This window comes from Anabrus simplex, chromosome 1 (genome assembly GCF_040414725.1).
Source record: "Anabrus simplex isolate iqAnaSimp1 chromosome 1, ASM4041472v1, whole genome shotgun sequence".
Classification (NCBI taxonomy): domain Eukaryota; kingdom Metazoa; phylum Arthropoda; class Insecta; order Orthoptera; family Tettigoniidae; genus Anabrus; species Anabrus simplex.
In genome coordinates, this window is record NC_090265.1 from 401,863,206 (window position 1) to 401,880,378 (window position 17,173).

Here is a 17,173-nt window from a genome sequence, read left to right on the forward strand (position 1 = left end):
TTTAAGCCTCCAAATTTAATGAATCGAACCTGCACGGCACGTCATACTCTCTACCATAGCTAAACCTGATCATGTTACGAAGACTCGCTTCAATACAAGCTAAAACAGAGCAAATGCCAAAGGGCCTAAGTAGGAACCGAACCGTTGATCCCATCATTAGACTATGATTTTCTTGTTCCTCATACTGCGAACCTAGGTATTAGGCAGAAAAATTTTGTCCGTTTTGCTCTACGGTGCACTGCTTTCGAGATATTTAACATTTTGCATTTAAGCCCTAAATTTAATGAATCGAACTAGCACGACACGTTAGCCTCTAAGCTAAGAGCAGCAGCCATCTTGCGCAAGCACCCTTAAGGCGTCTCATAAGGAGACGTGTATAGCCGCCATCTTGTGTCCGCCATCTTGCGCAAGCATCCTTAGGGCGTCTCTAGCCATCTTGTGCAAGGACCCTTAAGCCGCCTCATAAGAGCAACCGCAATCTTGCGCAAGCATCACTAGGGTGTCTCATAAGGAGCCTTGTATAACCACCATCTTGCGCAAGCATCCCAAGGGCGTCTCATAAGAACCTGTGTATAGCAGCCATCTTGCGTAAGCACCCTTAAGGAGTCATGTATAGCCGCCATCTTATGCAATTAGCGTCGAGAGAGGACTGCTGTAGAATTTTTCTTTTTAAATTATCCACCACCACATTTCAAAGGTATCTAGCTAAAGATAGCAGCACTGCGTATGACAGGTGACGAATTTACATCTACTGCGATAAAGTGGGCAGCACGGTGCTCAAAGATGGCGGATGATAGCTGCACGTGGCTATGTTTACCAAACAAGAGCATGTAGAATTTGCCGCCACCACATTTCAAACTAAAGAGGGCAGCACTATGCTCTGTTGATTAAAGATGGCGGATGGTAGCTGTCAAAAAGCACGTGAGTTTGTTTCCAAACAAGAGCATGTGGAATTTTTCAATTTGCCGCCACCACATTTCAAAGGTATCTAGCTAAAGATGGCAGCACGGTGCTCTCTTGATTAAAGATGGCGGATGATAGCTAACAGAACTTTTCAAATTGCCCGCTACTACATGCTTAAGGTAGTAGCCATAAAGAGGGCAGCACGGTGTTCTGTAGATTAAAGATGGCGGGTGATAGGTGATGAAATTGCCCGCATGATAGCAGCACGGTGCTCTATTGATTAAAGATGGCGGATGACAGCTGTCAAAAAAGCACGTGGCTTTGTTTCCCAACAAGAGCACATAGAATTTTTCAAATTGCCGCCACCACATTTCAAAGGTATCTAGCTAAAGAGTACAGCACTGTGCTCTGTTGATTAAAGATGGTGGATGGTAGCTGTCAAAAAAGCACGTGAGTTTGTTTCCAAACAAGAGCACGTGGAATTTGCCGCCACCACATAGAGGGCAGCACGGTGCTCTCTTGATTAAAGATGGCTGCTGTCACGTGGAATTGTCTGCTACCACAGGTATCTAGCTAAAGAGGGCAGCACTGAGGTTTGCGATGCAAGATGGCTGCTGTCAAAAAGCATTTTTCAAATTATCCGCCACCACATTTCAAAGGTAAGTAGCTAAAGAGGGCAGCACTGTGCTCTATGGATTAAAGATGGCGGATGACAGCTGTCAAAAAAGCACGTGGCTGTCAAAACGCACGTGTATTTGTTTATCTCGAGCTAGTGAGGTTAAGTTGGTAGCACTAAGGTTTAGGCCCGCCAAGATGGCAGCACTGCCGATGACAGGTGACGAAAGAGGGCAGCACAGCGCTCTGTAGTTTAAAGATGGCGGATGACAGCTGTCAAAAAGCACGTGGCTGTCAAAAAGCACGTGGCTTTGTTTATCTCGAGCTAGTTAGGTTAAGTTGGTACCACCGAGGTTTATTCCCGTCAAGATGGCAGTACTGAGGTTAGCGATGCGTTGTTGTCTGTCAAAAAGCACGTGGCTTTGTTTACAAATCGGTCAAAAAGCACGTGGCTGTCAAAAAACACGTGGCTTTGTTTACCTCATGCTAGTTAGGTTAAGTTGGCACTACTGGGGTTTAGGCCCGTCAAGATGGTAGTACTGAGGTTTGCGATGCGTTGTTGTCGATGACAGCTGTCAAAAAGCACGTGGCTTTGTTTACAAATCTGTCAAAAAGCACGTGGCTGTCAAAAAGCACGTGGCTTTGTTTACCTCGCGCTTGTGAGGTTAAGTTGGCACTACTGAGGTTTAGGCCCGTCAAGATGGCAGTACTGAGGTTAGCGGTGCGTTGTTGTCTGTCAAAAAGCACGTGGCTTTGTTTATCTCGCGCTAGTTAGGTTAAGTTGGCAGCACTGGAAGAGGCCTCTGGCTGAGGTGGAGGAGGCCACTGGGAGGCCACTGGCTGAGGAGGAGGAGGAGGTGGCCACTGGGAGGCCACTGGCTGAGGAGGAGGTGAGAGGCCACTGGCTGAGGAGGAGGCCTCTCCCGAGAGCCGGAGGAGGAGGAGGCCGCCGAACCCGTCTATTATACTACTTACTTTTAACTCAGAACATTTATAAACTTCAAGCTTCTGTTTCTCCAAATAACGTAAGTCTACTTACGCTGTTATTGCATCCAACTCCTCAATTATCAACACATTGTTAGAAAATGCGTAGTTTAAATTAAAAGGAAAACAATGACCTACATAAAATCTTCATTTACATGGTTGTCGCAATTAATAAAAAGTTCTAAACTTCAACATTTTGTGGGGGTGGGGGTGGGGAATTTGTCCCCCAATCTCACGCTATACGTACGCCCCTGATACTGACTAGATACGTTAGTTTGACACTACCTGACATAAAACTTCCGGCCGTGAACTCGATAGAGCTCCGTTCGTTTCTTTGGGTTTAAATTAAACGTTAACTGTATTGTTTTCAGTAATCGTTCCCTGTCCTTGTGGGAGGGCCGATCTTGATGTGAAGCCTCTTTATGCAACTATTATGATAACCACTTCTCCTTGTGGATTCGATTAACCTGGATGTTAGGCCCTTCTTGTGGGTTGTCTGAAAGCACGGAAGGGTCAAGGATCTCAGTGGTGATTTTGAGTAGAAAATCTTTGGGAACCACTGCTCTAACCTGTAGGCTGTACACATTGGCTGACCACGTGGCCGCAACCCGCTGTCGTTTCGAGCTGGGTCACGTTGTTAATGTCCTACCGTTTCTTCTTCCACCGTCCGGCTCCTAAATGGTTAGCGTGCTGGCCTTTGGCCACAGGGGTCCCGGGTTCGATTCCCGGCAGGGTCGGGAATTTTAACCATAATTGGTTAATTTCACTGGCACGGGGGCTGGGTGTCGTTTTCATCATCATTTCATCCTCATCACGACGCGCAGGTCGCCTACGGGTGTCAAATGAAAAAGACCTGCATCTGGCTAGCCGAACTTATCCTCGTACACTCCCGGCACTAAAAGCCATACGCCATTTCATTTTTTCTTCTTCCACGCATTTTCCCTTACCGTGATGGATTCAAACATGTGGTCTTGGCCATGTCCTTCCTGACTCCAATCCTATTCCACTACTGCGTTTTTGCATGGTGGTTGTTAGTGTGATGGGGTGTGTTGTGTTGTATTGTTGTGAGTGTGTACTGTGACAAACACAAGCACCCCGACCATTAATAAGGGAAATCCCCTGATTCGGTGGGGAATGGTACCCGTAAGCTTCTCAATACTGTAGATCTTTATGGTAACAATTCGGTCAAATAGTCGGACTATTACCCTGTCCTAGCATTACAGTGACAAATTACTATTTTACCTTTGGACATTGGGGACAGTAGATGATAGTGTACCGATGCTGCTCCAGCACTGCACCCCATGATGGTTACATTGTTGGGATCTCCGCCGAACTTGGCGACGTTCTGTTGAGTCCAGCGTAGCGCTGCCACCTGGTCCTTGAGGCCCATGTTACCAGGACACGCGGGGCCGTCCACACTCAGGAAACCTGTGAAAAGTACATGTTCCTCTTAGAGAAATATATAGCAAAATCACTATGAACAGTAATTAAATACGCTTCGGTAAAACCAAACAAAGTACTTTTCGTGAATATCTACACATTTTCTGTTCAAAATAGACATAAACTACCGTAAACGCATTCAGGAGGATAGAGGGAAATCTAAGGAATCGAGTAAGCTCAAGAAGTCCGCAGCAGGACGTGCCGGAGAGTACATGATGCGCAAGAAGGTAGACAGCCCCGCACTTCTACTGCGCCCCACAACTGTTCGGTCGTATCAAGAAACAATTCAATTTAGATGTCTCCATACGGGCACCAACCACCATGAGAATAACATTCATAAACCTCACCAACGTTCAAAACACCATCGGCCTGTCATCAATTAGACCGTTCTCCAACGGGCCTCTTCATTATTTAGCGCATTGCAGTTTACTCAGTAACAGATAGAATGACAGTCAATGTAACTTTGGAATGATATTCAATAAATATTGTGACATACAAGCTAAGTACTGACATGTACCTATGATAACAAGGATATTTTCAACAAAATACAAATGTTGAAAAAATAGAAAAGCAGCTGGAATCGATAAGATTTCTGAGGATATGCTAAAAGATATGAGTTACCATATTGTACAATATCTGAACTATTTGATTACTTTTCGCATCAGGAACTATACCAATTGGATGGAGAGATGCTATAGTAGCCCCAGTGTACAAAGCAAAGTATGATAAATATAAAGCAGATAATTTACAGGCCAGTTAGCTTGACATGTGTTGCATGTAAGCTGTGGAAAAACATTATTTCTGGGACACGTTTGTGAAATTATTAAATGGTTTGATAGAAGGCATTCCGGATTTCGGACAGGTTATTCCTGTGAGGCTCAACCTGTAGGATTCAGGCATGATATAGCAGATATTTTAGATTCAGATTGCTATTTACCTATCCAAAGCCTTTGAAAGGTTTGGCCTTGGAAGATTATTTTTAAAATGAGGGCTACTCGATTTGACAAAATAGTGACTGAATAGAACTCAGAAAATTATAGTAGATGATCCTGTAATGATTCAGAGGGTATCCTGCAAAGCAGTATTATTGGACATCTGTATTTTATAAAAATTATGTAAGTAAAGAATCACAGATAAGGTTTTTTGCGGATGATGCACTGTATGGAGTAATAAAGAAGTTACAGGATTGTGAGCAACTGCAAAGAGACCTTAACAAAGTTGTGAGATGGACAGCGGGCAAAGATATGATGATAAACGTGGATAAAAGTCAGGTTGTAAGGTTCATCAAGAGGAAAAGTCCTCACAGTTTTAATTATGTGGATGGAGTGAGAGTAACTCATGGGGATCACTGTAAGTACAGTACGTAGGTGTTAATATAAGGAAAGGTATTCATTGTACTGGATTGTAAATAAACGCTAGAGATCTCTTCATTATGTTTATTAGGGTATTTATGATTTGTGTACGGATGTAAAGGAGAGAGCGTTTAAGTCACTGGTAAGACCCCCAATTACAGCATGGTTCTAGTGATTACTTGATTCGAGAACTGGAAAATATCCAAAGGAAAGCAGTAAGATTTGTTCTGGGTGATTTCCGACAAACGTGTATTGTTAAGAAAATGTTACATTCGGGTTGGGAAGACTTAGGTGTAAGGAGACGAACAGTTCGACTATGTAGAATGTTCCGTGCTGTCAGTGGAGAGATGGCTTGGAATGGCAGTAACAGAGGAATAAGCTTGTATGGATTTTTTAAAATTAGGAAAGTTCACAATATGAATTGTGGAAAAACATTATTGGGGAATTCAAACAAGACAAAGTGGGCCAATATTCGTTTATATGGACAGGAGTTACGGATTGGAATAATTTACCAAGTGTGAGGTTTGAAACATTTCCAACTTCTTTGATATCACTTAAGAAATGTCTACATAAAGAATCTATAGAGACAGCCCCAAATGCAGATCATACGTGATTTATTTATTTATTTATTTATTTATTTATTTATTTATTTATTTATTTATTTATTTATTTATTTATTTATTACATCGACTTCGATCTACTCATTTCCGCCAGGAAGACCTGTTCTACGACATGAATCTTGTGGCCTTACCTCCGATAGAGCTCGTTTGTATTTTATTCTAATACAACAATTATTTGCCAAAACAATACTTAAAATACATAAATATATAAACGAAAAATGTAATACATATATATTTACTTTTCACTCTCTGAAGTTATAATTAACAGTGATTTATGGTTACTGTGGCCAAGGACGAGTGCACCCATGCACCGTATGGCTGAGGAAACCACTGTCCGTGTCTAGCTTTTGATAAATAAGTCTTGTGGACTCCGCCTCTGTGGTGTAGTGGTTAGTGTGATTAGCTGCCACCCCCGGAGGCCCGGGTTCAATTCCCGGCTCTGCCACGAAAATTTGAAAAGTGGTACGAGGGCTGGAACGGCGTCCACTCAGCCTCAGGAGGTCAACTGAGTAGAGATGAGTTCGATTCCCACTTCAGCCATCCTGGAAGTGGTTTTCCGTGGTTTCCCACTTCTCCTCCAGGCAAATGCCGGGATGATACGTAACTTAAGACCACGGCCACTTCCTTCTCTTTTCCTTGTCTATTCCTTCTTCCCATCCCCCCACAAGGCCCCTGTTCAGCATTGCAGGTGAGGCCGCCTGGGCGAGGTACTGGTCATCCTCCCCAGTTGTATCCCCCGACACAAAGCGTGAAACTCCAGGACACTGCTCTTGAGGCGGTAGAGGTGGGATCCCTCGCTGAGTCCGAGGGAAAAGCCAACCCTGGAAAGTAAACAGATTAAGAATGAAAGAAAGAAAGTCCTGTGGAAAGACATATTCTGCGTTAAAAGATATTTTGGGCTGAGCTCATGATATCTCTAAACGTTCTCGCTCGTCCATTTTAGACGTGATTTCCATACTTCAAAAACGTACCTCGAAAGGGATTTTCTTGACGATCAAAACTGAGAGAAATTAGTCTAAGTGAAACATTTATACGCTACAACAATTTAAAGTCCAGGCATATTTATTATAATTATTTATAATTATTATGTTATTATTATTTATACATTTAAAACACTAGGCATATTTTTGTAACTGCGAGTTTGAGAGAACGGCTCCACCGATTGACATCGTAGAGCATTCTGACGAAAGCCCTTTTCAGTGTGTCTTTAAGAGCATAAACATTTCTTGCCGTGTATTTTTAAATTATTAAAGGAAAATGTAGTATTCTGATTGGGCAAAGCGCTCGCCAGTACCTCACGGCCGCCTGAACCGTGAGTTTGCTGAAGCACATAGCACGACAGAGGAGGTGGAAGTGGATAAGCCCGCAAGCGCAGTCAGACGCCTTCCTTGTCAGCTGTACTTCGGCTTCTTCAGCCTGTGTTGTAGCGAGTCGCTTGGCCGAGAAGAAGGTGTTCAGCTTAATTTTACTGTCTCTTCCGTAGTTCTCCCTATATTTGCTAGCCTGAAGTGATTTCGGATAAATTTAAATATTTCCTTCGCCATGTCGTCTCTCCCTATATTTGTTAGCTTGAGTCGTATTTTAACACTGAACTTCTTCCATTTCGGTAGTTAGCGAAGTGAGTCGATCCTCCGTGTCATACTAATGTGCTAATTATCAATTTTCATTTGGCCGACATGGTAGTCATAACACACCAGAAACAACTTTCAATTATTAATGACATCATTGACGTGCTCAAAAAAAAAAAAAAAAAAAAAAAAAAAAAAGACAAATGCCAAAAATGCATTTTTATCTATGGTCCCGGGAGCACTCTGAAAACATTCAGAGTTGTACCGGGGGTACCCCTTCTCCGTTCTGTTAAACTGCGCTAGTTCTATAAGGCTATCTGTGCCATGAAACTGAAACTAGTGTAATACAAGATACTTGGACTTTCAACCATTAGATGTCTCTACCATCGGCCTAAGTGCCCCCTCTGACGGGATTAAAGACAATTAATTCTTAAGGGAATTTCAATTGTTTGAAGGTGGCAAATCTTAAGTTTGTCAAGATTATTTTCTTCATGTGTAAAGTTGTCAACACTCCTACGGCTTCCTTCTTCCTTAGTTATTAACCAATCAGGAATTTTTGTATATCTTCTCTAGCCAATTAAAATTGGAGGTGTGCACAGGCATCCAGCCTATATGTACAGAGTTCTGGAAACATCCTCTCGGAGATCCTATAAAAGCTGGGCTCTTTAGGGCCGTATTGTCATCTTCATCGCTCCGGTCTAATGATTACGGCGAGCAATTCGGAGGCACCGGATGCAGGTCGGCGTTCAGAAGGCCTAACAACTCAACGTAATGGCGTAAATTTTTAACATGTGATAGCTCCAGGCAGATAGCTTGAGGGGAAGGTTTCTAACGTATTTGCTTAATGTAATGTTCTAAAGTCATTGTTTGAATGTAGATTTTCGGCAAGTCTGAGGACTCTGTTCAAATCCCCGCTGGGAAACATGTAAACTAAGGGAACAACGTGTGATTACCTCTATTGATTTCCATTCAACTTGGTATACGGTGACTACAATTTTCTAAACCTCTAAATTCTTAACTCATTTTTGACATTTAATATTTCTGTCACCCCTCTGTAGTATAGACTTAGTCTCTGCAACTTCGGGCCATAAGCCCATTTAAGGTGTTAAGAGTTTTCTAAAAGGAGTGCAAGTGCAAGTTGGTGATGGCCGATCATGTTAAACCTTTTATTCTTTACATTGAGACCATTTAGTGTGGGCACTCATTGCCCCCCGTTTAAATTGTAATTATTGATAGACGAGTGTGTAAAAGACTGTTGAGCAGAAGTGACTGTAAACACAGTATTTGAAGTCTATCAGGCATAATTTTGTAAGAAGCTTGTTCCTCTGAGAGGCTGGACTGTAGTAACGTTTAGGGGTCAGTCTCCTAGGATGTAAAATTGGTGGAGCGAAAATGCTCTTATAATAGTTAACCTGTTCAGAGCCATAACGCTCTTACGTTATATATTATCTTGTTAACAATTCTCTCTAGTTATTGTGCCTGATTTTTGGACTTATAGTCCACTGTTGTTATCAGAGCTTACGGGCTCATTTGTTACTCGTTCCAAATCGTCTATCAATCACATTTTAAAATTTGATAAAGAAGAAAGAAATAAAATTTCAAAATTTTGTGCTTTAACTTATGCTCCGCTCGTTTCCTTATCCGCCCATTCACCTCGGCACCTTCTTACACCTCTCTGTTTCACGATATTTCCGTAACAAGGATATATAATACAAAAGAGCTTCAGTATAAGGCTTCATGTTATATCAGTATCGTGGACAGAAATAGCCTCAACAGAACCAGTTTAGGGCCTAATTTTAAGAAGTATGTACGAAAATTGTTTAGTTGGAGATAAAGGTGGAAAGAGAGCTCTAATCCCTCGAATTGACTTAACATTCGATAAAATACTTTTATTTTCTTTCAAAAGCCATCGATTTACAATTCGCTTGACATTTTGTATCGCGATCAGTAAACCTCAAGGGACATGAACGTCTCTGTTTACGTCAGCCGGTTTCCGGTCATGACCAGTTAAATGTTGCAATGTAAAGACAGCGATATTTTCAATTTGCAATACTTCCAAGAGGTAGCCTAATTGCACAAGGAATGCACCGAGCAAGTGGCTGCGAGGTTTGGGTCACGTAGCTATCAGCTTGCATTCGGGAGGTAGTGGGTTCAAACCCCACTGTCGGCAGCCCTGAAGATGGCATTGCGGGGTTTCCTATTTAAAAATTTTATACGCCAGGCCTGTACCTTAATTGAGGCTACGGTCGCTTCCTTCCCACTTCTACAAATTCCCTACCTCATCGCCGCCGTAAGACCTATCTGTGTCGGTGTGACATAGAGAAATTTGTAAAAAGCTTAAAGTACAAGGAATGTCATATTTAAGAAAATCCTCAATAAATATTTGACCGTCATGTCTTGCCGGGTTTTAGCTAGTTATTATTATTATTATTATTATTATTATTATTATTATTATTATTATTATTATTATTATTATTATTATTATTATTATTATTTTCAATAATAGTGATAATAATTAATAAAATAATGTTTCCCTGAAAAGCGGTTTCCTAATGAGCGGTAACAACATTTAGTGCCATTACTGGCGAGACCTAGCGTTTACAGTGACAAATTTGGTAACAAATTTGTTATTAATTTCATTGATCTGTATCAGTCTCATCCTTGGCTCTGATGATATGAAAGTGACTGAGATATGTGCGATGCTAGTAAGGCTATTCATTATGCAGTCAGTCCCTGTTATAAATGATGTGGAAATGTTCCTCATAGGACCGGTTGGCGTGTGAATTTCAATGGGCTTAACAGAATGATTTATGTAATAGAATTTCTGGGTCGGTGAGGAAACAAAAATAAAACTACCTTAACCTCATTTCCTTAGCATGCATCTTCAGTGACGCATATGGGACACGGTGCGACGTAAAGCCCCTAGCAAAAAAAAAAAAAAAAAAAAAAAAAAAAGCATATGGGACAGCTGATGTCCTAATGTTGAAGATCAAACCAGCCTTCGGGCTAAATGCCTAACACACGTAACATTTACATTCAAGCACCCTCAATGCCAATTTACTACGCCAGATTCGATTCTACTACCTTGAAGACTGAAAGCGATTGCCCAACTAACTTAGCTACGTAGGTTTTCTTTTCAACTTGCTTTACGTCGCACCGACACAGATAGATCTTATGGCGACGGTGGGATAGGAAAGGGCTAGGAGTTGGAAGAAAGCAGCCGTGGCCTTAATTAAGGCACAGCCCCAGCATTTTCTTGGTGTGAAAATGGGAAACCACGGAAAACTATCTTCAAGGCTGCCGACAGTTGGTTCGAACCCACCATCTCCCGAATACAAGCTGATAGCTACGTGACCCAAACCACGCAGCCACCTGCTTGGTATGTACGTGGCCTATTTTATTATTAAATTATTATTATTATTATTATTATTATTATTATTATTATTATTATTATTATTATTATTATTATTATTCGACATCGTCGTTATGAGCCGTATGGTATCAGGTTATGTATGTGTATGTTCAGTCTTCAGCCCTAAGGCTGGTTGGATCCTCAACAGCTCTGCCATCAGCTGTCATAGGTGGCCTAGGCATCACTGAAGAGGCGTACCAGGAAAATGAGGAGTGAGGTAGTTTCCCGTTGCTTTCCTCACCGAGCCAGAAGTTGCTATTACGTATCAGTCTGCCAAGCCCACTGAAATGCATGCACCAACCGGCCCTATGAGCAACATTTTCACACCATCCATAACAGGGACTGGCTGCACAAGGAATGGCATTACTAGCATCACTCATACCTCAGTCACTTTCATATTGTCAAAGCCAAGGATAAGACTGAGACAGATCAATGAAAGAAACAAAATTGCTCTAGCCTATACCAGAAGACATAATGCACTGTAAACACTAGGTCCTACCAGCAAAGGCATGGTATCAGGTTATAAGTTTTAAAACTATTGTTTGGCTTAAGAGACTTCAGAGTTTTGGAATTTTGGAAGGATTTCTTCGACGAAACAGGACGAGAGGACGTACTGTACGTTCTTCCCTCTGAGTCACTCTCCTTGCCAGGATATTTGTACTTCCCAAGTACTAGTCAGTCAACTGTACATAGTACTTATCAGTACAAACAGGAAGGAGCAACATTTGTCTGAGTTTGTGCACTTTTAAGAGCACACAAGAGCATTACAGGAAGCACTTTTCAGTGCTATTTCTCTCGTTTCAGGTACGAACAGAATGGCAGGCAACAGCGCGGCCAAACAGGAGGAGCTGGAGTACGTAGTGAAATGGGTGAAGGCAGACTCGGAGAGGACGGAACGTGCCGAACTAGCCCTGCCGGCCCTATTGGTTTTCTACGGAAAGGGCGTTAGCTGGAACTGGAGACAAACCTCATCCTCACGGCGCTCCGAGCGACGGGCGGTGTGATCGGGGACGTGGACCTGGCCGTTTACTGGGGGGTCATCATCCACCCGCCGAGTCAGGAGTGGGTCGACTTCTACGAAAGACGACTGTCCGAGACATGGCAGGCTGTCCGTTTGCCTGGTCGGTGAGGGGAGGAGGCTGGAGGACGTCCCCAGACAGAAGACAGCTGCCCCTACGCTGCGGACGGCGACCACGCCGACCGCCAGGAGGCAGAAGCACAAGCAGGTCGGCACGAACCCACGCTTCTTGGCCCTCCCGGAGCCGAGGACCGAGGAGGACGGCGACGCTCCCGGGCGTCGTAACGGCGCGACGCAAGTCGAACAGCTGTACTTCACCGGGCGACTTGGCCGTGCGGTTAGGGGCGCGCGGCTGTGAGCTTTCATACGGGAGATAGCGGGTTCAAATCCCACCGTCGGCAGCCCTGAAGATGGTTTTCCATGGTTTCCCATTTTCACACCAGGCAAACGCTGGGGCTGTACCTTAATGAAGGCCATGGCCGCTTCCAACTCCTCGGCCTTTCCTATCCCATCGTCGCCATAAGACCTGTCTGTGTCGGTGCGACGTAAAGCCAATAACAAAAAAAAAAGGAAGCTGTACTTCATAAAGTACATGCAAACCGACAAGGCCGCCAACCAAGAACGTCCACCAACCGCCCGGGCCACCCAAGGAAGGCCCACCACCCAGGCGCAGACAAAGAAGGCGACCCGAACGGCGGAAGGTGTTGCGGAGACGGACGCGCCCGGGCGTTCAGAGACTACTCAAGCACGGCCTGCTAGCGCCTGGTTCATGATGCATACATCGATGCGCGCCCCACAGGGAATGGAACAAGGTGGCAGCAACGACTGACGCCACCAGGAGGAGGGAGAAGCCGATGCTGCAGCGGAGCCAACAGCTACACCACGGTCACCCCGGGCCGGGGCCTCTTCCCCTGCAGAGAAGGGACCGCCACCACCAGGAAGTAGACGCCGCTCCCGGACCAGGAGGAAGAAGTCGACGTTGGCCCACCAGGAGAGGGCCACCCAGCCGCAACCCAGGACTGCTCCCAGGAAGGCAGTCGAGTGAGGAGCCAGTCAGGAGAGGACCTCAGTGGGTAGCGGCAGTCAGGTGAGATCTGGACGTCCCGCTCAGCAGCTCTTGCAGTATTTCCGCTGTCTGAGGTGGGACCATCGTCAGGTTAGCTGTGAGCTCCAAGTGAAGTGCAACCACTGTGGTGGTGATCACCATTACACGACATGCGCTTCAGTTAGGGGGGCTGCGATGTGCACCAACTGCGCGTCGGGCCACCCGGTCTCTCATCGCAGTTGCCCTGTGTTCCGGGTCATGGCCCGGACAGAGAGGACAGAGGCCCGGTGCCACGACACTCATCCGTCCAGCAGGTCTCCGTCTTGGCCGGCTTGGCCTCATTCTCCGCGATCAGAGACGGGGTACGAGGGACTCCAATGGGTTCGAGCGGTGCGACAGACCCTACAGGCTATTGCTGAATGGCTCGGCAACCGGTAACGCCCGCGCTAGTCACAGCAGTGCCCAGAAGGACTGATACCCTGAATAACTGGACTGGCGAGGAATAGGCTAATGACTTGTGCATGATACCTATTCCCAACTAATGCAATTACCTGGACCTCTCCAGAACCACATCCTTGCATGTACTATTTACAAAATGTCAGATGTTGGCATCTTTCTATTTCCGCCTATGTGCTTTTCCCTGACCCTTATTTCACGATTACACCGTTATTGATACCCATCACCACATCTGGCCTGATAACAGCATGGGGACAGGCAGATATTCCAGTAATATCACACTCCCAATCCTCCCTGCTATCGTTTTCTTCTTAGAACTAATAGCATGTCGGAGGCGATGTGGATTAGAGTCAATCGCCACCCCCCCCCCCCGAAACCCGAAAAAACTTTGCGGGTAATGGACATGACTTGCGCATGATACATACTCCTCACGAGCATAACCTGGAATCTTCCAGTCCACATCCTTCCATGTGCTATCTACAAAATGTGAGGTTTTACATGTAGGCATCTTTCTATTTCCGCCTATGTGGTTTTGTCCTCACCCTTATTACCCGATTACACCGCTATCGATACCCATCACCACATCTGGCCTGGTAATGTGCTGAGCATGGGGACTACTCCTGTAGTATCACACGCTCACTCCTCTCTGCTATCTTTTTCTTCTTAGAACTAATAGCATGTCGGAGTCGATCGTCGCGCGGAGGGAGCGGGTATCGCTCCCCCCCCCCCCCCCCACCAGAAAAAAGTCCAGCATACAAGTTACTTAGGAACCATTTCGTTTTGAACAATTTACAAATACTTATACAACTCTTGTTCTAGTGTACTGATCTAGTACATGTACTCGGTCTTCAATATCTCTTGGCAACTATCGGTCATCTATGGCCTGATTTTAAGGCATAGAACAACAGCGTGTGTTTGTGTAAGCGAAAGCGGCTCCAAAACGAGGTGTTAGTGTTTGTGCTTAAAAAGGTAGAGTATTTAAGCGGTATACCATGTGTTGATGGCGAGAGCCAGCAATTTGTGTTGGTACACAAAACAGTGATGGGAAATATACACTATATGCATTGTAACTATTGGTAATCGGGCTCATTACAAATGGCAATGCAGTCGTTTTTCACTGCTTTTGTTCTGGAACGATTCAGTGTACATTGGGAGTCTTCCAGCAGTTGTTAATGTTTTAAGTGTGAAAATGTATATTTTTGTGTATTGATGAAGTGTCCATGCACTGATACAAGTCAGAGCATATGTAGTTTATTTTAGAATTAGCAGAAAAGTTACTGGAGAACCTTGGAGCATGTCCTACATGTTTAATCGTTTTGAGAGGGTTCAGTAAGCCCCGAAGCAGATGTACCTGTACCAGTGCACATCTTCACCTGCACGCCCTGGTAGAGAGAATTATCATCCTCTTTCAAAATTCGAGGGGTGCGTTTAGGTGAACTCTGGCTCACAAATTCCGGTCATTTCAGTTAATAATTCCATTTATATATAATATTATATTGATATTACGATACATCCTTGGAAACAGAAAGACAACTACCCAACGAGGAAAATAATAATAATGTTATTTGCTTTACGTCCCACTAACTACTTGTTCGGTCTTCGGAGACGCCGAGGTGCCGGAATTTAGTCCCGCCGGAGTTCTTTTACGTGCCAGTAAATCTACCGACACGAGGCTGACGTATTTGAGCACCTTCAAATACAAGCGGACTGAGCCAGATCGAACCTGCCACGTTGGGGTCAGAAGGCCAGCGCCTCAACCGTCTGAGCCACTCAGCCCGGCACGAGGAAAATAATAGTACGAACCAACTGTTTGGTAAAGGTTTCTAACTTCCTAATTAAGTGCTGAATACTCACCCAGTATTCCCACTCGGTAAGAGGGAGACACAATGACAAGTCCCTCTCCAACCAAGAAGTCTGGACCGTGCATCTCGGAGTTTCCCGTACCACAAACAAATCCTCCACCATGGATAAGAAACACAACGGGCAACAGTGGCGCTGCGGGATCATTTTTGGGTAACTGGAATATTTCAAAAAGAACACTACATATTATGAGGTAAACACACGATACCAATTAGTATTCAGTACCGTACTGATAGGTTAATACTGTTAGCGGCCTCAGAGGACTGGCAGAAAGTCTGTCTCATGGTCTCGAATTTACAGGTTTAATCTGCAGGTTCAGTCCCGGGTGAGTTAATCGATTCTTGAAAGGCGAGCAACGGTGTTGGTACATAATGTCGTTTTTGGCATGTTGAATATCTCTGGTGCGTACTAAGTGATACCCGATACAATTAACTGCGCCCAGTAGAATTCCACATTCATTGTTAGCACATTCGGAACGTTAAAGTTGGTATGCAGGTCACCTGTCGCCTGGATAGTACCAATTAAGGAGGTATATACCCTAACTGTGTAACTGATGCCATATTATTGTACATAGGCTACATCTTCATTATACAGTAGACCAGGGCCTCTCAGGGTGCATGCGCGTGGTGCATGCACTGTGCACGGTGCAAAAGACGACTTGGCTTGGTTGACCAGAGTGCAGACCCCCACTCCTCGATTTGGAGCAATAGCGCTGTCTCTCTCTTTCCCCACGCCTGTCTCGCTCGCTCCACCTGTCTCCCTCTCCCCCACTTGCGCCGTAGCGCTCCAAATCCTGGCTGAGTTGAGCCGAGTATAGCCGAGTAGAGCCGAGCATAGCCGAGTAGCCCAGAGACGAAGCGTTGATCCGAGCCATACCGAGCGGCAGCGATGCACCTTGCACGGAGCTCTTGCGCCTCGCTCTGCACGCGTGAGATTTTGGGCGTTTGAGAGGCCCTGCAGTAGACTGTTATGCAAGCCCCTATTAATTTACTAATTACCGCTACAATTCTCTGTTTGTAACTAGTTCCGTGGTCTCGCTTACTTCTATACCCCTTATCTTTAAACCGTTAAAAACTCTGTCCAACCATCGATGTCTTGGTTTACATCTACTCCTCCTACCCTCCATTGCAGAGTCCATTATTCTTCTAGGTAACCTAATCTCTTCAGTTTCAAGAAGATGCATTTAACGTACTTTTGGTTGGCGAGGCGAAGAAAATATCCTCTGATTTAAAAATTTCTGCTTGTGTTTAGCATAAATTATCTCCGCGAGAGTGCATTTTCTTTCACTTGTGCACGTTAAAACAAATACAGGAATAAATCAGGTATTGATTTAGATAAAAGGAACAAACATTGAACTGGATATAAGGAAGCAGTATTTGGTTAGTCAGGCCCAACAAGTCAAGTTATTGTGTTTAACATTAATGAACTCCTGCAATAAAAGAACACTAACATAATGTTTATAATTAATCACATCAAGTTGTAATTTTTAGTCCAAATAATTCTGTTATGTATACATTATTAATGCATAATTATAATGTTATAGTCCGACTCGTTGGCTGAACGGTCAGCGTACTGGCCTTCGGTTCAGAGGGTCCCGGGTTCGATTCCCGGCTGGGTCGGGGATTTTAACCTTAATTGGTTAATTCCAATGACACGGGGGCTGGGTGTATGTGCTGTCTTCATCATCATTTCATCCTCATCACGACGCGCAGGTCACCTACGGGTGTCGAATAGAAAGACCTGCACCTGGCGAGCCGAACTTGTCTTCGGACACTCCCGGCACTAAAAGCCATACGCCATTTCATTTTTTATAATGTTATAATTATTTTATTGCCAATGAAAGAAGATAATCTGAATACCATTTTGGAATATAATTGTATAATCACTAGGTACTAAATAT

The 17,173-nt window shown here is 44.3% G+C and overlaps 1 protein-coding gene across 1 annotated transcript in view; it reads right to left on the bottom strand.

Moving 5' to 3' along the window:
* LOC136866587 (esterase FE4) overlaps nucleotides 1-17,173 on the bottom strand; it is a 147,561-nt gene that overhangs the window by 88,033 nt on the left and 42,355 nt on the right. The window contains exons 4-5 of the mRNA XM_068226591.1: nucleotides 15,268-15,430; nucleotides 3,745-3,930 (exon numbers count right to left, since the gene is read on the bottom strand). Of these exons, the coding sequence (XP_068082692.1) occupies nucleotides 3,745-3,930; nucleotides 15,268-15,430 (349 nt within the window). The remainder of the gene's footprint in view (nucleotides 1-3,744; nucleotides 3,931-15,267; nucleotides 15,431-17,173) is intronic.